Source organism: Uloborus diversus, chromosome 10, assembly GCF_026930045.1.
Source record: "Uloborus diversus isolate 005 chromosome 10, Udiv.v.3.1, whole genome shotgun sequence".
NCBI lineage: Eukaryota > Metazoa > Arthropoda > Arachnida > Araneae > Uloboridae > Uloborus > Uloborus diversus.
Window position 1 is genome coordinate 122,940,050 of NC_072740.1, and position 16,396 is coordinate 122,956,445.

Sequence of the window (16,396 nt, forward strand, 5' to 3'; positions counted from 1 at the left end):
TTTAATTAAAAATATATACTTATTTATTTATTATTCCTTTCATAAGTGCCTCAAATACTAATTGTTTAAGTATATTTATTTTTTTAATATTGTGTTTTAGTGCAATTTAGAAGGACAAAATGTCATGTCACACAATAAATTCTCACTTCCGTTACCTAAACACAAAATGCCGTTCCCCATTAACGAGTGACAGTAATTATATCAAATTTTATTTCCCACGACACAAGAGAGCCCCCTTGTTTATTTTCAGCCATAGTTGAAGTTGTGAGATTTTTACTTCAAAAACTTTGTGTGGTTATTCTGATTTCTCTCCTCCGTGAACTTGAATTTCAGGGATGTAAATTAAAGTAAAAAAAGAAATGAATATGTTTTCATATGCTTAAAATGTGCAGATTGTAGCAACGAAGAAAAAAAATTCCATGAAAAATCTATCTATATTAATGGAAAGATCCTCACCTCCGTGAATCTCACGTCCGTGACAGACCTTATCAATGTCATTATTTCTGAGGTAAATATAACTGATGGAGGGGAAATACATCAATAATAGGCATCCTTACAAAATTATAAATTGCCATTATATCCTCAAATTTACTAAATACTATTTTTTAACATACATTTGAAACTACTAATTAAGCCGTACTTTAATTAAGAAAGCTTAATATTACATTCCCACTAATCATTAAAATAGCTGCAAACTAGTTTGCAAAACTAACAAAATTACTACTTTAAATTGGCCTCGTTTTTTAAATATTAAAAGTTTTTTTCTTTTTTTAAATTTCCATGAGCACAAGGCATTTTTTTCTTTTATTTATGAGTAAAATAACTGGAACTTAGCTGGGCCATTGTTTATGGTTTCTTCTTGTAGGTAACACCTTCATGTAAGAATGAGAAAAAAGATAACAAAAGGTTTCGTAATTGAAAAATATTTGCTTTCAAAAGTTACGTTTTCTGGAGCATGATCCTTATGTGATTAACATTTTTGTTTCATTTCATGCATTGTCCACCTGAGAGTATCTTGTAATAAGTATTGCAAACTTTAAATTCAATTTTGAAAAAAAAATACAAAAAGAAACCTTAAAAAATATAAAGAAATGAGAATTCCACATTAATGCCTAAATAACAACCTGAATACTAATTGAGTATCAGTGATATTAAAAGAAAAATAACAAAGAAATGTCTAATTATATAATCCTCCCGAAAAAAATGTAACAAAATTAACATTAACTAAATTGATAACTAGCAGATATGATATTTTTATTCAAAAAAAAAAAAAGAAAGAAAGAAAGAAATAAAAGGAAAAAAAAAAAGAAAACGATTATTATTTTATATTCATAATAAAATATTTTATAACGATTATTATTAAAATTTAAAGATTAGATCGGTAAATTAAGAAAGAAAACCGGAAAAGATTATGCAGAAAAATTTGTTGAGTTTTGAAATTCAAATCTAATCAGAATTTACTCGAACAAGAACTTCAGCAACCTACAAAGCCTGCGTGTGATTAATTGACTTTTGGTTAGCGGAAGTTCTAGAACTCTATTTGAGTGAAGGATTTATGAATGGTTTTATAAGTATTACTCACGAATTCATGAATTTTAGAATGTGCCTTCACAAAATGTGATATTAGTATTTTTCATTCTATAATGTCAGATACCTTTTTAGAACCATAAACTTTGGGGAAAAATAAGGATTCTTTTTTAAATTTAAAAGCTGTTAAATGGCGACGTTAATAACATGTGTGTCAATTGTTTTGAAAATTGTTTCAGTATATTATGTCTAAATGGATGGAAAATACGTGGTACATAAGAGATGTAAAGCTTTTCCAAAATTTTATTAATTAATTATTCAACTCAGAAATGTTTGAATAACTAGTGCCTACATTTAATTTTTAATAAAAAAGTAATCTTTATCTTTACTAATAATAAAGCTGAAAGTCTCTCTGTCCGGAGGATGTCTGGATGTCTGTGACGCGCATAGCGCCTAGACCGTTCGGCTGATTTTCACGAAATTTGGCACAAAGTTAGTTTGTAGCATGGGGGTGTGCACCTCAAAGCGATTTTTTGAAAATTCGATTTTTTTTTCTTTTTCTATTCCAATTTTAAGAACAAAATTATCATAAGATCGACGAGTAAATTTCGAAATTATCATAATGTGGAACCGTTACATGGGCACAAGCCAATTGGCGAGATACGAAATTATCATAACGTGAAACTGTAACATGGGTACAAGCCAATTGGCGAGAAAATTCACCATACATTTGTAAATATACAGGCGAACCAAAAAAACCTTTTAATTTTTCTATTACGGACAAAGCCGTGCGGGTACCACTAGTATTGAATAAAGGTAGGAAATTGACAGAACGAATACTGTCGTATTTTATTTGCGATGTTTAAAATAACACTTTACTTGTTATAAACAACGACTATTTTCCGAAATTTGATCAATATATTTATCAAGTCAGAAATGTTTGGATAATTAATGCCTATATTTAATTTTCAATTAAACAGTAATGTTGACTAAAGGTAGAAAATCGACAATATGAATGCTGTTGTATTTTATTCGCAATGTTAAAAAAACATGTCACTTATTACACAATAATTTATTATTTATTTGCTTATTTATTTATTCATTAATTTAAAAAAAAAACACTTTTTTTATTACACAATAATTTATTATTTATTTGCTAATTTATTTATTCATTAATTTTAACAATCTTAAGATTCTGATGTCTCCACAAAATGGGGAAAATGTAATTTATGCATTGGTGTGTTCGATAATTTATAAAATAAATTTGGAACTTAGGAGACACATATGAGGCAGTGAGAAGCAAAGAGATGTAAGTGACAAAATTAAAATTTTTGAGGTAACCAGTACAAATGGTAGGTGAATTTCTCCTCTGCTTTAAGAGAGAGATGGTACAGTTAGCTCTGGTAGGGGCTGCTATACAGCATGATTTAGAAAAACTTTTCAATGAAAGTCTACCTAAGACTTTTCTTTAAACGCGATTTACTCAAAACTAGAATATGTTCACTTACATTCCTTTGCCTCTGACTGCCTCATATGATCTTTAAGAGTTAAGGAAATTGACAGCATTACCAACATTTTTGGAACTAAGTGAAGCTTGCGGTAACATTCTGCCGCAACTTGACATCCGAACAAGAATATTATAGTGAAGTACGGATCAAACGCTTTTTGCAACGCACCTTGATTTTTTACAAAAATAATTTAATGCTCTGCGTAATGGAGCTTTTGGGACGAGCACAAGAGTTACTCAAACAATTTTCTACGTTAAGTGATAATGTAGTGTTAAAAACTGAATATAGTTTTGAAAGAAAAAGCTGGTTAAGAGGATTATGTTTTTTATAGGTAAGTAAAAATAAAATTCAGTTGTTTTTTTTAAACTGGCACCTTGGATAAGATCCTCATTTGCATTTAAAAAACAGTAATCCGGTCTTTTAATAGTTAAGATAAGATCGTTAGTCTAATCAAATAGTATCGAGCTATCTTTCAACTAAAATATTCGTTTTTCATTTGCCTGTTTTGAAGTCAGTGGATTCAATTTCGTTGAAAAAGAAAATAAAAGAAAGAAAGAAAGGAAATGAAACTTCTCTCAAGCTGTTTGATGAAAGCATTTTTTGATCTGTAAGCGGTTTCGAACTCAGAGCATATCTCTTTCATTCACTTACATAAAACAGAAATGAAACATAATTCTTTTACAATCCATCTTCAAAGAAACTACAATACAAAAAAAGTAAGAGTATATATTAACATTCTACGTTAAAAATCGTCAGAAGAAAATTCACCACGTGTCATTCTGAAAAAGAAGAAAGAAAAGTATAGCAAAATCTGTTTTTAATAACTCTTTGCAGTTATACGTATAATATTTACTGACAAAGTGTCATTTTTAATTGTACTGTTCATAGAACTGTAATTTAATAATTCACTCCTTTTAAATCAAATGAAGCTAAAAATATCTAAATCAAACCAAGAAACAATTTATGGGTCATTCTTCAAAAAGTAATTTTTCTGTCTCACATCTTTTACAGTAAAAACTTTGAGGAACAATTCATTAAACAATTATTTTTAATTTCATCAAAAATATATCTATTTAAACCTGTCAACAGATTTTAAATAATAATTTTTATTTTAGTATATTTTTGGTTCGCAACATGTGAATTCTCACCTCCGTGGCATGTCACAAACTTTATTGAGCATTATGTCTCAAATGAAAAGGATATTGATATCATTTCTGAAATTGTGTGTCATATTAAATATATATATATATATATATATATATATATATAATGATGATGATAAAAATAATAAATGCAGCAATTTTTTTTCTTTTAAAAAACCTTTTGCAGTTACATATTTAATATTCAGTCAGTATCTTTTTAAATTGTACTGTTCATATTAATCTATTTAAAATAGTGATACTGTTTTAAAGCATGTGACGCTCACAACTTTGACACTTTTTCTGAGTAGACCTGAGCAGTTCTGAGCAGAAACTGCTCCTTTCTGCCTTCAGTCCTTACTCCCTTAACGAAAAGGACTTGACTCTCTCAAAGACATCATCAGTAACAACACAAACTATTACCTGAAGCAAAAATCAAGCGCCACGGAATGACAAAATAACGAATCATTAATAATTAATTACAAATAATTAATAATTAATTATAAATTATTGATTATTAATTACAAATTATTAATTATTTTTTAGAAATGATTAATTGTTAATTACAAATGATTAGTTATGAATTGCGAAATATAAATTATTAATTACAAATAATAATAAATTATTGTGTCATATTAAGAAAAACATTAATGATGATGATAAAAATAATAAGTGTGGCAATTTCTTTTTCTTTTTTGTTTTAAAAACCCATTGCATATACCCGTTTAATTTTCATTGTCAGTATTCCTGTAAGTTGTACTGTTCATACTAACGTATTTAAAATAGTGATACTGCTTTAAAGTATGTGAAGCTCAGAACTTAGACTCTTTTTTTCTTACTGAGCAGGATTAAGCAGTGTGAACAGGAACTGCTCCTTTCTGCCTTCTGTCCTTACTACCTAAACAAACAGGACTTGACACTCCTAGATGGCATCAACAATAACAACAAACACTAGTACCTGAAACAAAAACTAAACGCTAACTTAGCAGAAAAAAAAAGCTTATATTTCAGTCTAGATGTGATTATATTTAAGAATTTTTGGAAACGATGTAGTTACATTTATTTATTTATTTTCAGAAATATCACTTTTAGATCTGATTATGAGATATAGAGTAGTGTTGTTGCTATGGATGACGTGTTGCCTATTTGGTATAGGTGTACTGCGTGCAGAGTTGTCTGGACCCAACGTCTGTACTCAAGTGGAAAGGTAAGCAACTGATACCGTACTCCGATAGCCATAGCTACGTTTTTCCAAATTTCAAGAATATCGCATATTTAGGTAACTTCGAAAACTAACTGTTATTAATTTCTTTTTCACCTAAATGGTATTTTGACTGCGAAATTTTCGTTTTTGTTTATAAGAAACGAAAATAATTCTTTGTAACCGTAAAAATAATCTTTGAAAAAGAAAGGAAAAATAAGATTGGATTGTGTATAAATAATTAGCAAAAGAGAAAGAACTGTGATGAAAGTGTGCTCATAAGTGATGGACGCTTCATCAAAGGAATAGCGCTGACGAATATGTGATCGATGATGATATGGCTTGACCACGGAGAGATGGCGAAACTGGAAACGGTCGACTTCAGTTTGTAATAGGTAGAATCAGCGATAACGTGCAAGCAGTAAAGTTCTTATAATCGCGAGATCTCGCTGATTCTACATGTTATAAAATGAAGTGTTCCGTTTCTGTTTCCAGTTCATCCGCCATCTCTCCGTGTTCAAGCTACAGCAATATCAGGGGGAAGACTTTAGCGTCTACAAGAAGCTTCCCAGATGAAATTAATCGCCAGTTTAGGAAGTGTTGCTGCACGATAACGATCGATCGCACGTGGAATAATTAACGCATGATTTCGGATGGTAGATACAGTGAAATAGCCTTCTATTTTCTGAACCTCGCATCACATGATTTTCATCACAAGAGATTGCTGAAGATGCACCTGGAAGGTCATCATTTCAGAACGTGTGCAAAAGAAAGGAGGGGGGAGGGGAGTCTTTTTAAAGTATCTCTATCTACTTATCGGTGACTACTTGTATGACTGTTACAATGGATTAGTTTGCCGGAGGAGCAAATTAATCGATAACCATGGCTGCTAATTATTCTAACTTCACCGGTAGATAAATGACGCATGATATCAAATAGCCTATCAGCGATAGTTACCATAAAGCACCCTTCCTATTTTCTGGCCCTTACAGCACATAATTTTTATCACATTTGGGATTGCTGAAGAATCATATCTTCGCCTAAGAGCAACAGTAAGATATCAAATCCCAGAAATAACGCTAAGATATCTTACTGTTGCTCTGAGGCGAAGATATGGAAGATCATTTGCCTTATTTACTTGACGTACTTCTGAACTCTTAAATACTGGATAAGCTTTTTCTCTCAGAGGGCTTGTCACCTTTCTTTTTGAAATTTTTTCGTATTTCACGCAATGTGTCCTTGACCAAATAATGAACCTTTTAGCACTAAAATTTTACGATAAAGTTAATTATGTCACTTTTGCAATTTGACTGCAGAATGATAACAAAGTCGGCAATGAGAAATTATAGTTGCTCATTTCCTTTGATGCCATTCACATGAAAGATGCCTTTGACTACTTCATTTAAGATTACTGCGATTGTGTCTCAGACACAATAACTGATTTTTTTAACTAAAGATCAGGTCTGAAGGTAAACAAATTAAACTGTTTAAAAAACATTGCTTATGCTTGAGTGAGATTTTTATTGATTTTCTCATCATATTAGTCTATAACATTTTGGTTGGTTGGTTGGTTGGTTGGTTGGTTAATTGGTTGGTTAATTGGTTGGTTTGCGTCGTGTCCAACAAGAAGTCAAATGGATTCATTGGCTTTGGTGACTGCTCTACCAGCAGCACAATATCCTCAGCGTATATGTTTCCGTTTAACGGGCATGCTACCATGTTCTGGAGAAGCGCCGATATTGCTGGTCAATTGAAAATATGACGAAATATATAAGAAAGTTCTTCATCATGACAGTTTCTACATTTTACGTAAGTCCTGGTATTGTTTGCATTTACTTTCACGCCACTATAGTGACCTGTTCCTGATCTGGTAATTGTCTTTGTGATCTCTCAATTGGCATCTATTACGTTTTAGTAATTAAAAGCACTCACCTCAACCCCACAATTTCTTTTAGAGTGAACAAAACCGTTTTTATGACTTATGCTCGACCCCTTCAAGTTCGGACTACAACTTGGTGTTTCCACGTTCCTCCAAGGTGCTCTACTTATCGGTAAGTAGTATTGTTAAATGAACTTGTTTAAATTCAACCGTATTAGAAAAAGGAAATTTGAGTATTTTCATCCTTCAAAGGTTGCTACTGAAAAATCAATAGTTTAATTTTGCCTACAATTCGTTCAAAGACAAATTTTTGACTTTCTCTTTCTCTTTTTCCTAATAGGATAATATATCATGTAGCCTCCAAGCATGAGCTGAGGGAAATCACAGTAGTTCATAAATTTTGCTGTGAGGGTTATGAAAAATCTGGAGACAGCTGCGTTCGTAAGTAATGTTAATACAGTAAAACCTGTAAAGTTGACCACCTTTTTAAGATGACCACCTGTCTATATTGACCGCTTTTGTCAGGAACGGAATTAGTCCTATCTTATATAATGAAGGAAAACCTCTGTAACTTGACCACCTCTCTATCTTGACCACCTGTCTATCTTGACCACTAATGAACACCAAGTTTGGTTTGGGGTATTGTAAAAAACCCTTTGTAAGTTGACCACATGGTTTATTTTTTTAAATTTTATTTAGCAAATTATTTTTTTTATAGCTTTCCAAGAATATTTTTGATGCCAGATCAGCATTTTACCAACTAAATGAAACAGCAGCATAACTAAATCTCCTTTTGAGTTTAACCACATGGGAAAACTACTAAGAACCCTTTTATTCTCCAAACTTGTTTTTCTTTTGTTGTTAAGTGAAAAATTTGTAATTTTTGATTAGCTATAAATTTTTAGGAACTATTAATATAAAATGAGTAACTTTTCATAAACAATAAGACTTTTTTTTGATTAATTTACTGAAATTTTAAATTTGCATGACACATTATACGTCATTCTGGGAAAATTATCTCTAAAAATATTTGAATAATATCTTAACTTATTGTTTCAAAGTAATGCTAAACAATGAAAGTGAGTTGAACAGAAAGAGTAGGTGTCAATTAGTCAAAAAAATGAATACATGGTGCAAGAATTACAAAAAAAAAAAAAAAAATTATTACCCCCTTTATAAGTTGACCACCTGTCTAAGTTGACCAGCAAAGTACTGCACTGCAAGTGGTCAACTTACACAGGTTTCACTGTATATATATATATATATATATATATATATATATATATATATATATATATATATATATATATATATATATATTATTTATTTTATTTTTTTAATTTTTTTTATTTATTTATTTTATTTTTATTTATTTATTTATTTATTTATTTATTTTTTTCTTGAGTGACGAATTTAAGAAAAAGAACGTTTGCCAAATTATTGAAAATGAACGTCTTATTTCATGACTTCAATTAATTTCATGACATAAAGACACATTTAACGGCAAGTTTTATATGTGTCGTTCATTGTAAAAGTAGTCGGACTCCATATTTTTAAAATGCGTATTTGTTTGCTCAATGGTATCACATATAGTTACATCTTTTAGTATACAACCGAAGCAAAGTACTTTTCGAAAGATAAATATCGAATAACTATCAATTGTTGGGTTGACTGTTTTGGACCTTCCTCGAAGTTCTGCGGTTGCCATTTTTCAGCTTTTAACCGGACACGATTATCTAAATGCCCATTTATTTAAAATTGCACTCTAGGACTCACCGGCTTGCAGCCTATGTGGTTTTTCACTTTTAATGAAGAGTTTACATTTGGACACGTGCATTGTACTTAAAGATTTGAATTATATTGTCTGAAAATATTTAAAAGCCAGAATACTAACTACTTAAGTGTTAATGCCTGGCATTCGTATAAATAAATATCTTATACTAGTATCTCAACCCTTGTATATATTTATTTTCGGAAAAATTGCAAAGGGTTTTATATAATAACGCGTAGTAAAATCATTTACAAAGAGATACACCAGTTTTACAATTCCCGACAACGATACATAAGCAATAAGCGAAAAATCTGATAATGAAATTGGCTTGTGACGCTGTTAACCAAAATGGAGTAGGCGAATGAGGAAAAGCGCACTGGTTCTCTTATTTGTGATGCGCCAAAGTATTTTCGTTTCGTTTACCGTCTTTCAAAGACATTTTCACACGAAATTTGGTAAGGAATTGCTGTATGCACTGCAAATTTCCATACACATTGGCAATACTTCAGGAGCATTTTAATTGAGAAAAAGTGAAATAGTTTCCTGAATTATTTTATGCAAATACACAAAAAAGTATTCGACAATATTAAAACTTTTATTTTTCTTACAATATAATCAAATTTAAAGTATCTTGATTTACCAATTAAAGCAACATTAAAATTAAAAAAAAAATGTATAATTGAGAAATCGCTTTTGAAAGTTTCACATGAACAACGATAACAAAACTAAATGACTAAATATAATAAATAAAATTACTCTAATGCTGCATGATGTATCTATCGTTTAATAATTGTGAGTAAGAATGGTCAAAAAAAATTTATTATGGTCATATGCACCCATAACTAAAATACTTACTTTTAATTGACTAGTTATGGGCACATTAGCTTGAAGGGATCTTAAATAACTTAATTGATAGCAAAAGTATGCATACATAATAGAAAAAAAAGTTGAGGAATGGTTACGTACCAATAAAACTGCAATTTGATTAGAAACAGCAGTGTCAGGTCCTTAAGAAAGAAACAATTTAAAAGTTTATATACAAATAAAATTTACTATTGGTGACTGAAAAGCATTAGCATAATAAATCACACTGTAGATAAAAAAATTTTGTTTGGAAACAATGAGGTGGGGATGTTCTTGAAAAATGCTATTTTGAGAACTCACTGATGATGTTCCTGGAATATCGATTACAATCTTGATATTGACAATACAAGACAAACCTGCCCATTGCTGGTTGAGAACCTATAGCTAGTGATTTACCCTATTTGCATACTTTTATACTGCTAAAATGGACTGCTAATTCAATTCATGTGCTGTAATAATTTTTCCCAGACATATATTTTCATAGATTTAACCTTATTTGCAGAAAGTCTCAAATGTGAAAATGGAGGAACATTAGATGAAACAAATAAATCTTGCATCTGCCCTCCTGGTGAGTTGTAAATTTAAAATCTCATATTTCCCATCAAAAGGAACATTCAGTGAAAAACTTTTTTTACTCATTTTGTGTCTCATAAAAAAGTTACTAACAATCCTTACTTTTTAAAGCATTCACAACAAAAACATTTTTTAAATATTTAATCTTAACTTGCCAACAGTCTTTGCTTTTTGAAGCGCTTATAGCAAACATATTTCTAAGTTGCTCCGTCGCATAAAGTATTTAATAGAATGTTTTTTTTAATAACTTGCTAAAATCATTTTTGAATAGTTAGTCGTATGTAGAACTTACTACTATTAATCTTTGGTTCCTAAAAGTTTTACCCCAAAAAAATATGAAAAAAAAACGAATTTTCAAAATTAATTTGAATTCTGAAATTTTGAATTCAAATTATTTTTTTCGCAATCACGATTTGCGACAGCGCCCTACTCATTGGGGGCTATTGTTTCTGGAAACAGCTCCTGTCCCCCCAAGCCTACCCCTCCTCCTAGGCGGTTACGTGTGTATGTGTGTGTGTGTGCGTGTGTGCATATGTAGGCACGCGTGCGTGCATGTGTAGGCTTGTGTGTGTGCGTACACCTGTGTGTATGCACGTTGGCGTGTGTGTATGTGTGTAAAGGCTTGTGTGTATGTATGTAAAGGCTTGTGTGTATGTATGTAAAGGCTTGTGTGTATGAGCGTGTGTGTGTGTGTGTGCGTGCGTGTGTGTGTGTGTGTGTATGAGCGCGCATGTGTGTGGGACATGGACACCTCCGACCAGGAGAAGCGGATAGCTCAGGACCGGAGCAGCCGCACCGCGCCGCCTGCAGAGGCCGGTGGGCGGTGGTGCTGGTGGTCCAAGCTGAAAAAGGAACCAGACGCCAAAGACGGTCAAATGAAAGCAATAAGCAATCGTGATTGCTCAAAAAAGATTTATTTATTTTCATAAAAAATCTTTAAAAACACTTCATTTTTCATGGAAATATTAAATTCATCATTCAAAGGAAATATAAAATTTCGACAAATGATGATTTGTTGTATTTTCTAAGTCTTTATCTCTTAAAATATTTGCAGAAGACAGCTTCAGATTGTGACTTTACTTTTAGAATACGTCTATCTACTGCTGATTGGGGCCGCAGTTGAGGCCACTTTTGAGTTGCCAAGATAAAAATCAATATGCAACATTAAAACCAATTCAACTATGGTTTAGTAGACAATCATTTTCTGTTCTTGCACTGATAAGTAACCATACCCAAGTGTGAATCACCGATTGGAATAAAACTTTGCACGTCGATAGATTAAAATATTGAACCCCGTGTTTTTTTTATTTTTTTTATCGGTAACAAACACCTATAACTGGGTAAAATTTACCCCTAAATATTGGATAATTGGGAATTAGAGGGTACAATATATTCTTTTATTTTCAATTTTAATTACCAAAATTGAAATAATGAATAACAATCCGAAAAAACTAAAAAAAACTAAAGTTGATGGGTTTCAGGATTTTTTTTTTTTTTTTTTGAAAGTATTATTTGTAGGGGAAAATCATTCCCCGCATTCTTACCCAGTCACGCGGCTAGTAGCCTATGAGCAATTCCATTTCAGAAAAATCACCTTATTGACCTCATCATTTCGGATTTCAATACAATTTAGCATGAAGGATACATGTGACAAGATAAACCTGCCGATTTTTAGATTTCTATTTTGAAAATTGTTCGAAAGATAAGGAAGTAAAAAAACTCAAAGTGTGTGAAAAATGAAAAGTGTGTTCTTAGAAAGGGCTGTAACTTCTTCCCTAATTATAATAGAATGAAAATTTTAAAAATGCTGTAAAATTAAGAAAGAAAGCTTTCTATTGATATATAACATAACCTTATTACGATAGATTTTTGGGGTCATTCACAGTGACGGGGTAATATTTCGAAGGATGGTTTACCCCTAATTATTGTATTTTCAAAAAACATCCTGAAACACATCAACTTTAGATTCTTCAGTCTTTTCCAAATTTCAATCACTATTTGAATATTTGTTTTTAAAATCTTTATTGATAATAAAGTTCAAAGTCTCTCTGTCTGTATTTCTGGATCTCTGTGACGCGTACAGAGCTTAAACCTTTCTGCTCATTTTCATGAAATTTGGTACAAAATTAGTTTGTAGCATGGAGGTGTGCACCTCGAAGCGATTTTTCGAAAATTCGATTTTGTTCTTTTTCTATTCCAATTTTAAGAAAATTTTACTGAGCAAATTATCACAACGTGGAAGAGTAAATTACGAAATTATCATAACGTGGAGCCATAACATTGGCGAGCAAATGAACTTAGCGAATTAGTGAGAAATTCGTCATCTATTATTTGTAAATGTACAGGCGAACAAAATAACCTTTTAATTTTCAACTACGGGCAAAGCCGTGCGGGTACCACTAGTTTAAAATAAATGAATAGATTGTACCCTCTAATTCCCAATAATCCAATATTTAGGGTTAAATTTAACTCCGTTAAAGATGTTTGTTGTCGATTTTTAAAAAAATGCTTTCAATATTTTTATGTGTTTTATCGATGTGCAAAGTTTTATTCGAATCGGTGATTCACACTTGGGTAGGGTTACTTGTGATCTTTATCAGGTTTGCAATGTCATTTAATAAAGTATAAAAAATGTTTTCCTTAGTCTGTTACTGTAATCAATTCTCGCGTTACATCATAGCATTACATTAGAAATTGTAGTGACGCAAAAGTGACATATTACTTAATCTAGGGCAGGCCAACCTATTCGACATTTTGGTTTGAGAGATGTAGCGCATGTTATTATAGTCACTGGTTGCTGTGCCGCAAAATAACTGATGAGAAGTTGAGAATGACTTGCTATTCAAGTAGTTAAAAACCATTGGACCTAATAGAATAAACTTTCCAGCGTTACTTGAAAAAAAAAAAGCAAAAAAAAATACTACATTCATTTTTTGTTATAGGCTACATTGGAAATTTTTGTGAAGAGGAATGCCCTTCTGGGACTTACGGCCAAAACTGCTCAGAGACTTGTTTGTGTGAACATGGCTCTTGCGATGATGTCAGTGGTCAATGCGAATGTTTTCCTGGCTATACTGGAATATTCTGCAATGTTTCATGTCCGCAGAACATGTACGGTATTAACTGCGAGCAACGTTGCAAATGCAGTGAAATAGCCGAATACTGCAACCCAGCTTCGGGTGAATGCACTTGCCGCCCTGGATACAGAGGAGATCAGTATGTATAGCTCATTTTTACTACTTGTTTATTCCGTTTACTTTGTATAATCCACCTCACGTTTGTTGGTATTTGTTTTGAAACGATTCTCTACTTGAAATTCAAGTATAGGCAAGACAAGCCAGGTTTGCTAATATCAAGCACTGGTAAAATACGTTTTCTTCGTGAAGCATTGTTGTTAATTTACCATTATGTAAGCGGCGTATATATATATATATATATATATATATATATATATATATATATATATATATATATATATATATATATATATATATATATATTTTAATTTGTCGAGTGCCAACAATAGTGTGAGAGGGGCTATACCTCTTCTTTCTAGGAAAACATAATTATGGGCTATGTACCGTATGTAAAACGGAAGCAATTGGCACCAGTAAAGAAAGCACATGGTTGCTTTTCAGCCGGCAAAATGAAAGAGGGGTTTTGCTTGACACGTGACAATCCATCTTGCCGCCGAATTTCAATGAAGTGCGGAAGCTATTTATTGCTTTTTGACGAAGAATGTTCATATAACATTAGATATCATAATTAGACTAATAATATCCAATTATCTCTATGAAGTATTGCTCAAAGAGTAATGCGTAATACTAAAGGGAGTGGCAAATCTTCGAAGTGCTTTCCTCAAAATTTCAAAAGTTAATAATCTCTCTACTGATATACTTCCTCAGAGGTTTACACAAGCAGCTTTTGTCCCTTGTGTAGTAAGTTTGCTAGCACAATACGCAGGACAGCACGCAATGGTGCACTAAATTACACCCCAAGGTCCCATCTACCCTCCGCAACCCGAGGTTTAACCGGTTGAATTAGGTCCTGAAGACCAGGATACTGAACAATCTTTGATCCAGCACACCTACAGGTACTGATTTGGAATAAGAACTTGGAGAACTTTGTGCCTGAAGCCCTGTGGCACAGTGGTAGCGCTTCGCGCTTCCACGCTACAGGCCCGGGTTCTATTCCCGGGTTGGGCATGATTGACTCAGCCAGTCATCCCTTCAGTGGGTCGATAAAATGAGTATCAAGCGTACTTGGGAACCAAACACTGGGGGTTCCGCGTTAAGGGCTGTTCATTTATCGGCCGACCGTCCCGTTCATCCCGTTTTTTGACGTGACGGACTGCCGACAAAAGCAGAGTAGCTTTCACATACGGTCGCCGTACACCAATCACGTGACTGAATTCACCCACCAGAGAGAAGAGCACGCTACTTGGCGAAAACCAATGAAATGCCGTTCTACTTTTGACGGCGTCAGATATCAAGGTTTTTCTGATCGAAACCGGTCCCGTCCAAGATGGCTTGCTGTCATGGCAACCAGCGAAGAAAACCTGTTTCGGGAGGGAAAATGCGTGATGGACGGAACGGACGGCCGATATGTGAACAGACCCTTAGTCTGACCACTTAACCGGAACATTTGCATTGCACCCCAGAGCTGTTGGTCAGGAAAACTGAGTTGGGCACAGTAGGCCTTTGCCCTCACGGACCGTCGTGCCACAGGGTTTGGGATTGAACTTTGTGACCACGACAGAATTAACGTGAACCAATTTCCATTAAGGTATGTGGAGGATCTTCGACCGTCAGACATTGAACTTCCGTCAGTTACTAGTCCATCTCCTTGCCGATCAGGCCACTTGGCCACATCAAATACTTGTACATCTAGAATCAATAAAATGTCGAGCTTATTTGTCTTCCGCGAAGTAAAGTCACAAAATAAGACTGTATGTGCCTCCATGTTACCTTTGCAGAAGTATTTTCAAAAATAATTTCATGACCGAGCCATTTGCGCATTGCTAAGCGTCGACAACTTCCTTCATCTTATTCAAAAAGCTCTTTTCGATATTTCTTAAACTCCAGGCATTGTGAGTAATTTTTAGAGTTAATTACGCAGGTTTTTTGAAAATAATGATACATCAGCTTAACTCGATTGTCAGTATGCGGTAAGCTTCACAAAACAGATTTTGATTTTTCTGATTCGAAACTTTAGAGATAGTGCTCTAGCGAATAGAATTGTAATTTTCTTCTTTGTCACGAGCCAGGTGTTCGCTTTTCCCTTGGCCGGTTAATTTATTTTATAAATATTGGTTACTATTTATTCAATTTTGTCAACTTTCCAATAAAAAGCACTGTAACTTCTTTGAAATTCAGTGGCAAGACGGAACTTTAGAGCAGGAATTAGTAACTTGCAGGAACAAGTCCAATCAATGGAGTACAAAGTTTTGAGGCAATGATCTCAACTCACGTGGTTCAACTTCGACGAATGGGAGACACTTTTAACGTGAAAGGTTCTCTCCACCTTTTATTCATTTTCAATGGACGGAACGTCATGTCACAATGAAAAACAAACCTATTTATGTTAGAGATTGGGAAGCATCTCTGTTTTATTTCTTTTGGATGCATGCTCGACTGCTAAAACTGAGCATATGAATTACCATCTTGGGGTGAAAATCCCTGCCAGATTTTTTTAGGAACAGTGCTGCCACCGGATTAGTTTTCGTAGAAATTTGGAAATTCGGATGAAACAAAACATATTTCTGCAAACAATATTTGCTGCTAATTTTTTGAACAGATAATGGCTGAGTTTCTCGTCACAATCAACCCAAGAGTACTTCTACGTTAACAGTGAGATAAAATGTACTTTTAAGCTTTTTTTAAGCGTTCAAGATTTTCTTATGGTTTTAATCTATGGAGGTTAAGGTTCTACTGT

The 16,396-nt window shown here is 32.9% G+C and overlaps 1 protein-coding gene across 1 annotated transcript in view; it reads left to right on the top strand.

Annotated features, from left to right (window-relative positions):
- The first annotated feature begins 5,274 nt into the window (after positions 1-5,274).
- Positions 5,275-16,396, top strand: part of LOC129231159 (multiple epidermal growth factor-like domains protein 11) — a 47,468-nt gene continuing 36,346 nt past the window's right edge. The window contains exons 1-3 of the mRNA XM_054865407.1: positions 5,275-5,381; positions 7,595-7,695; positions 13,405-13,578. Of these exons, the coding sequence (XP_054721382.1) occupies positions 5,275-5,381; positions 7,595-7,695; positions 13,405-13,578 (382 nt within the window). The remainder of the gene's footprint in view (positions 5,382-7,594; positions 7,696-13,404; positions 13,579-16,396) is intronic.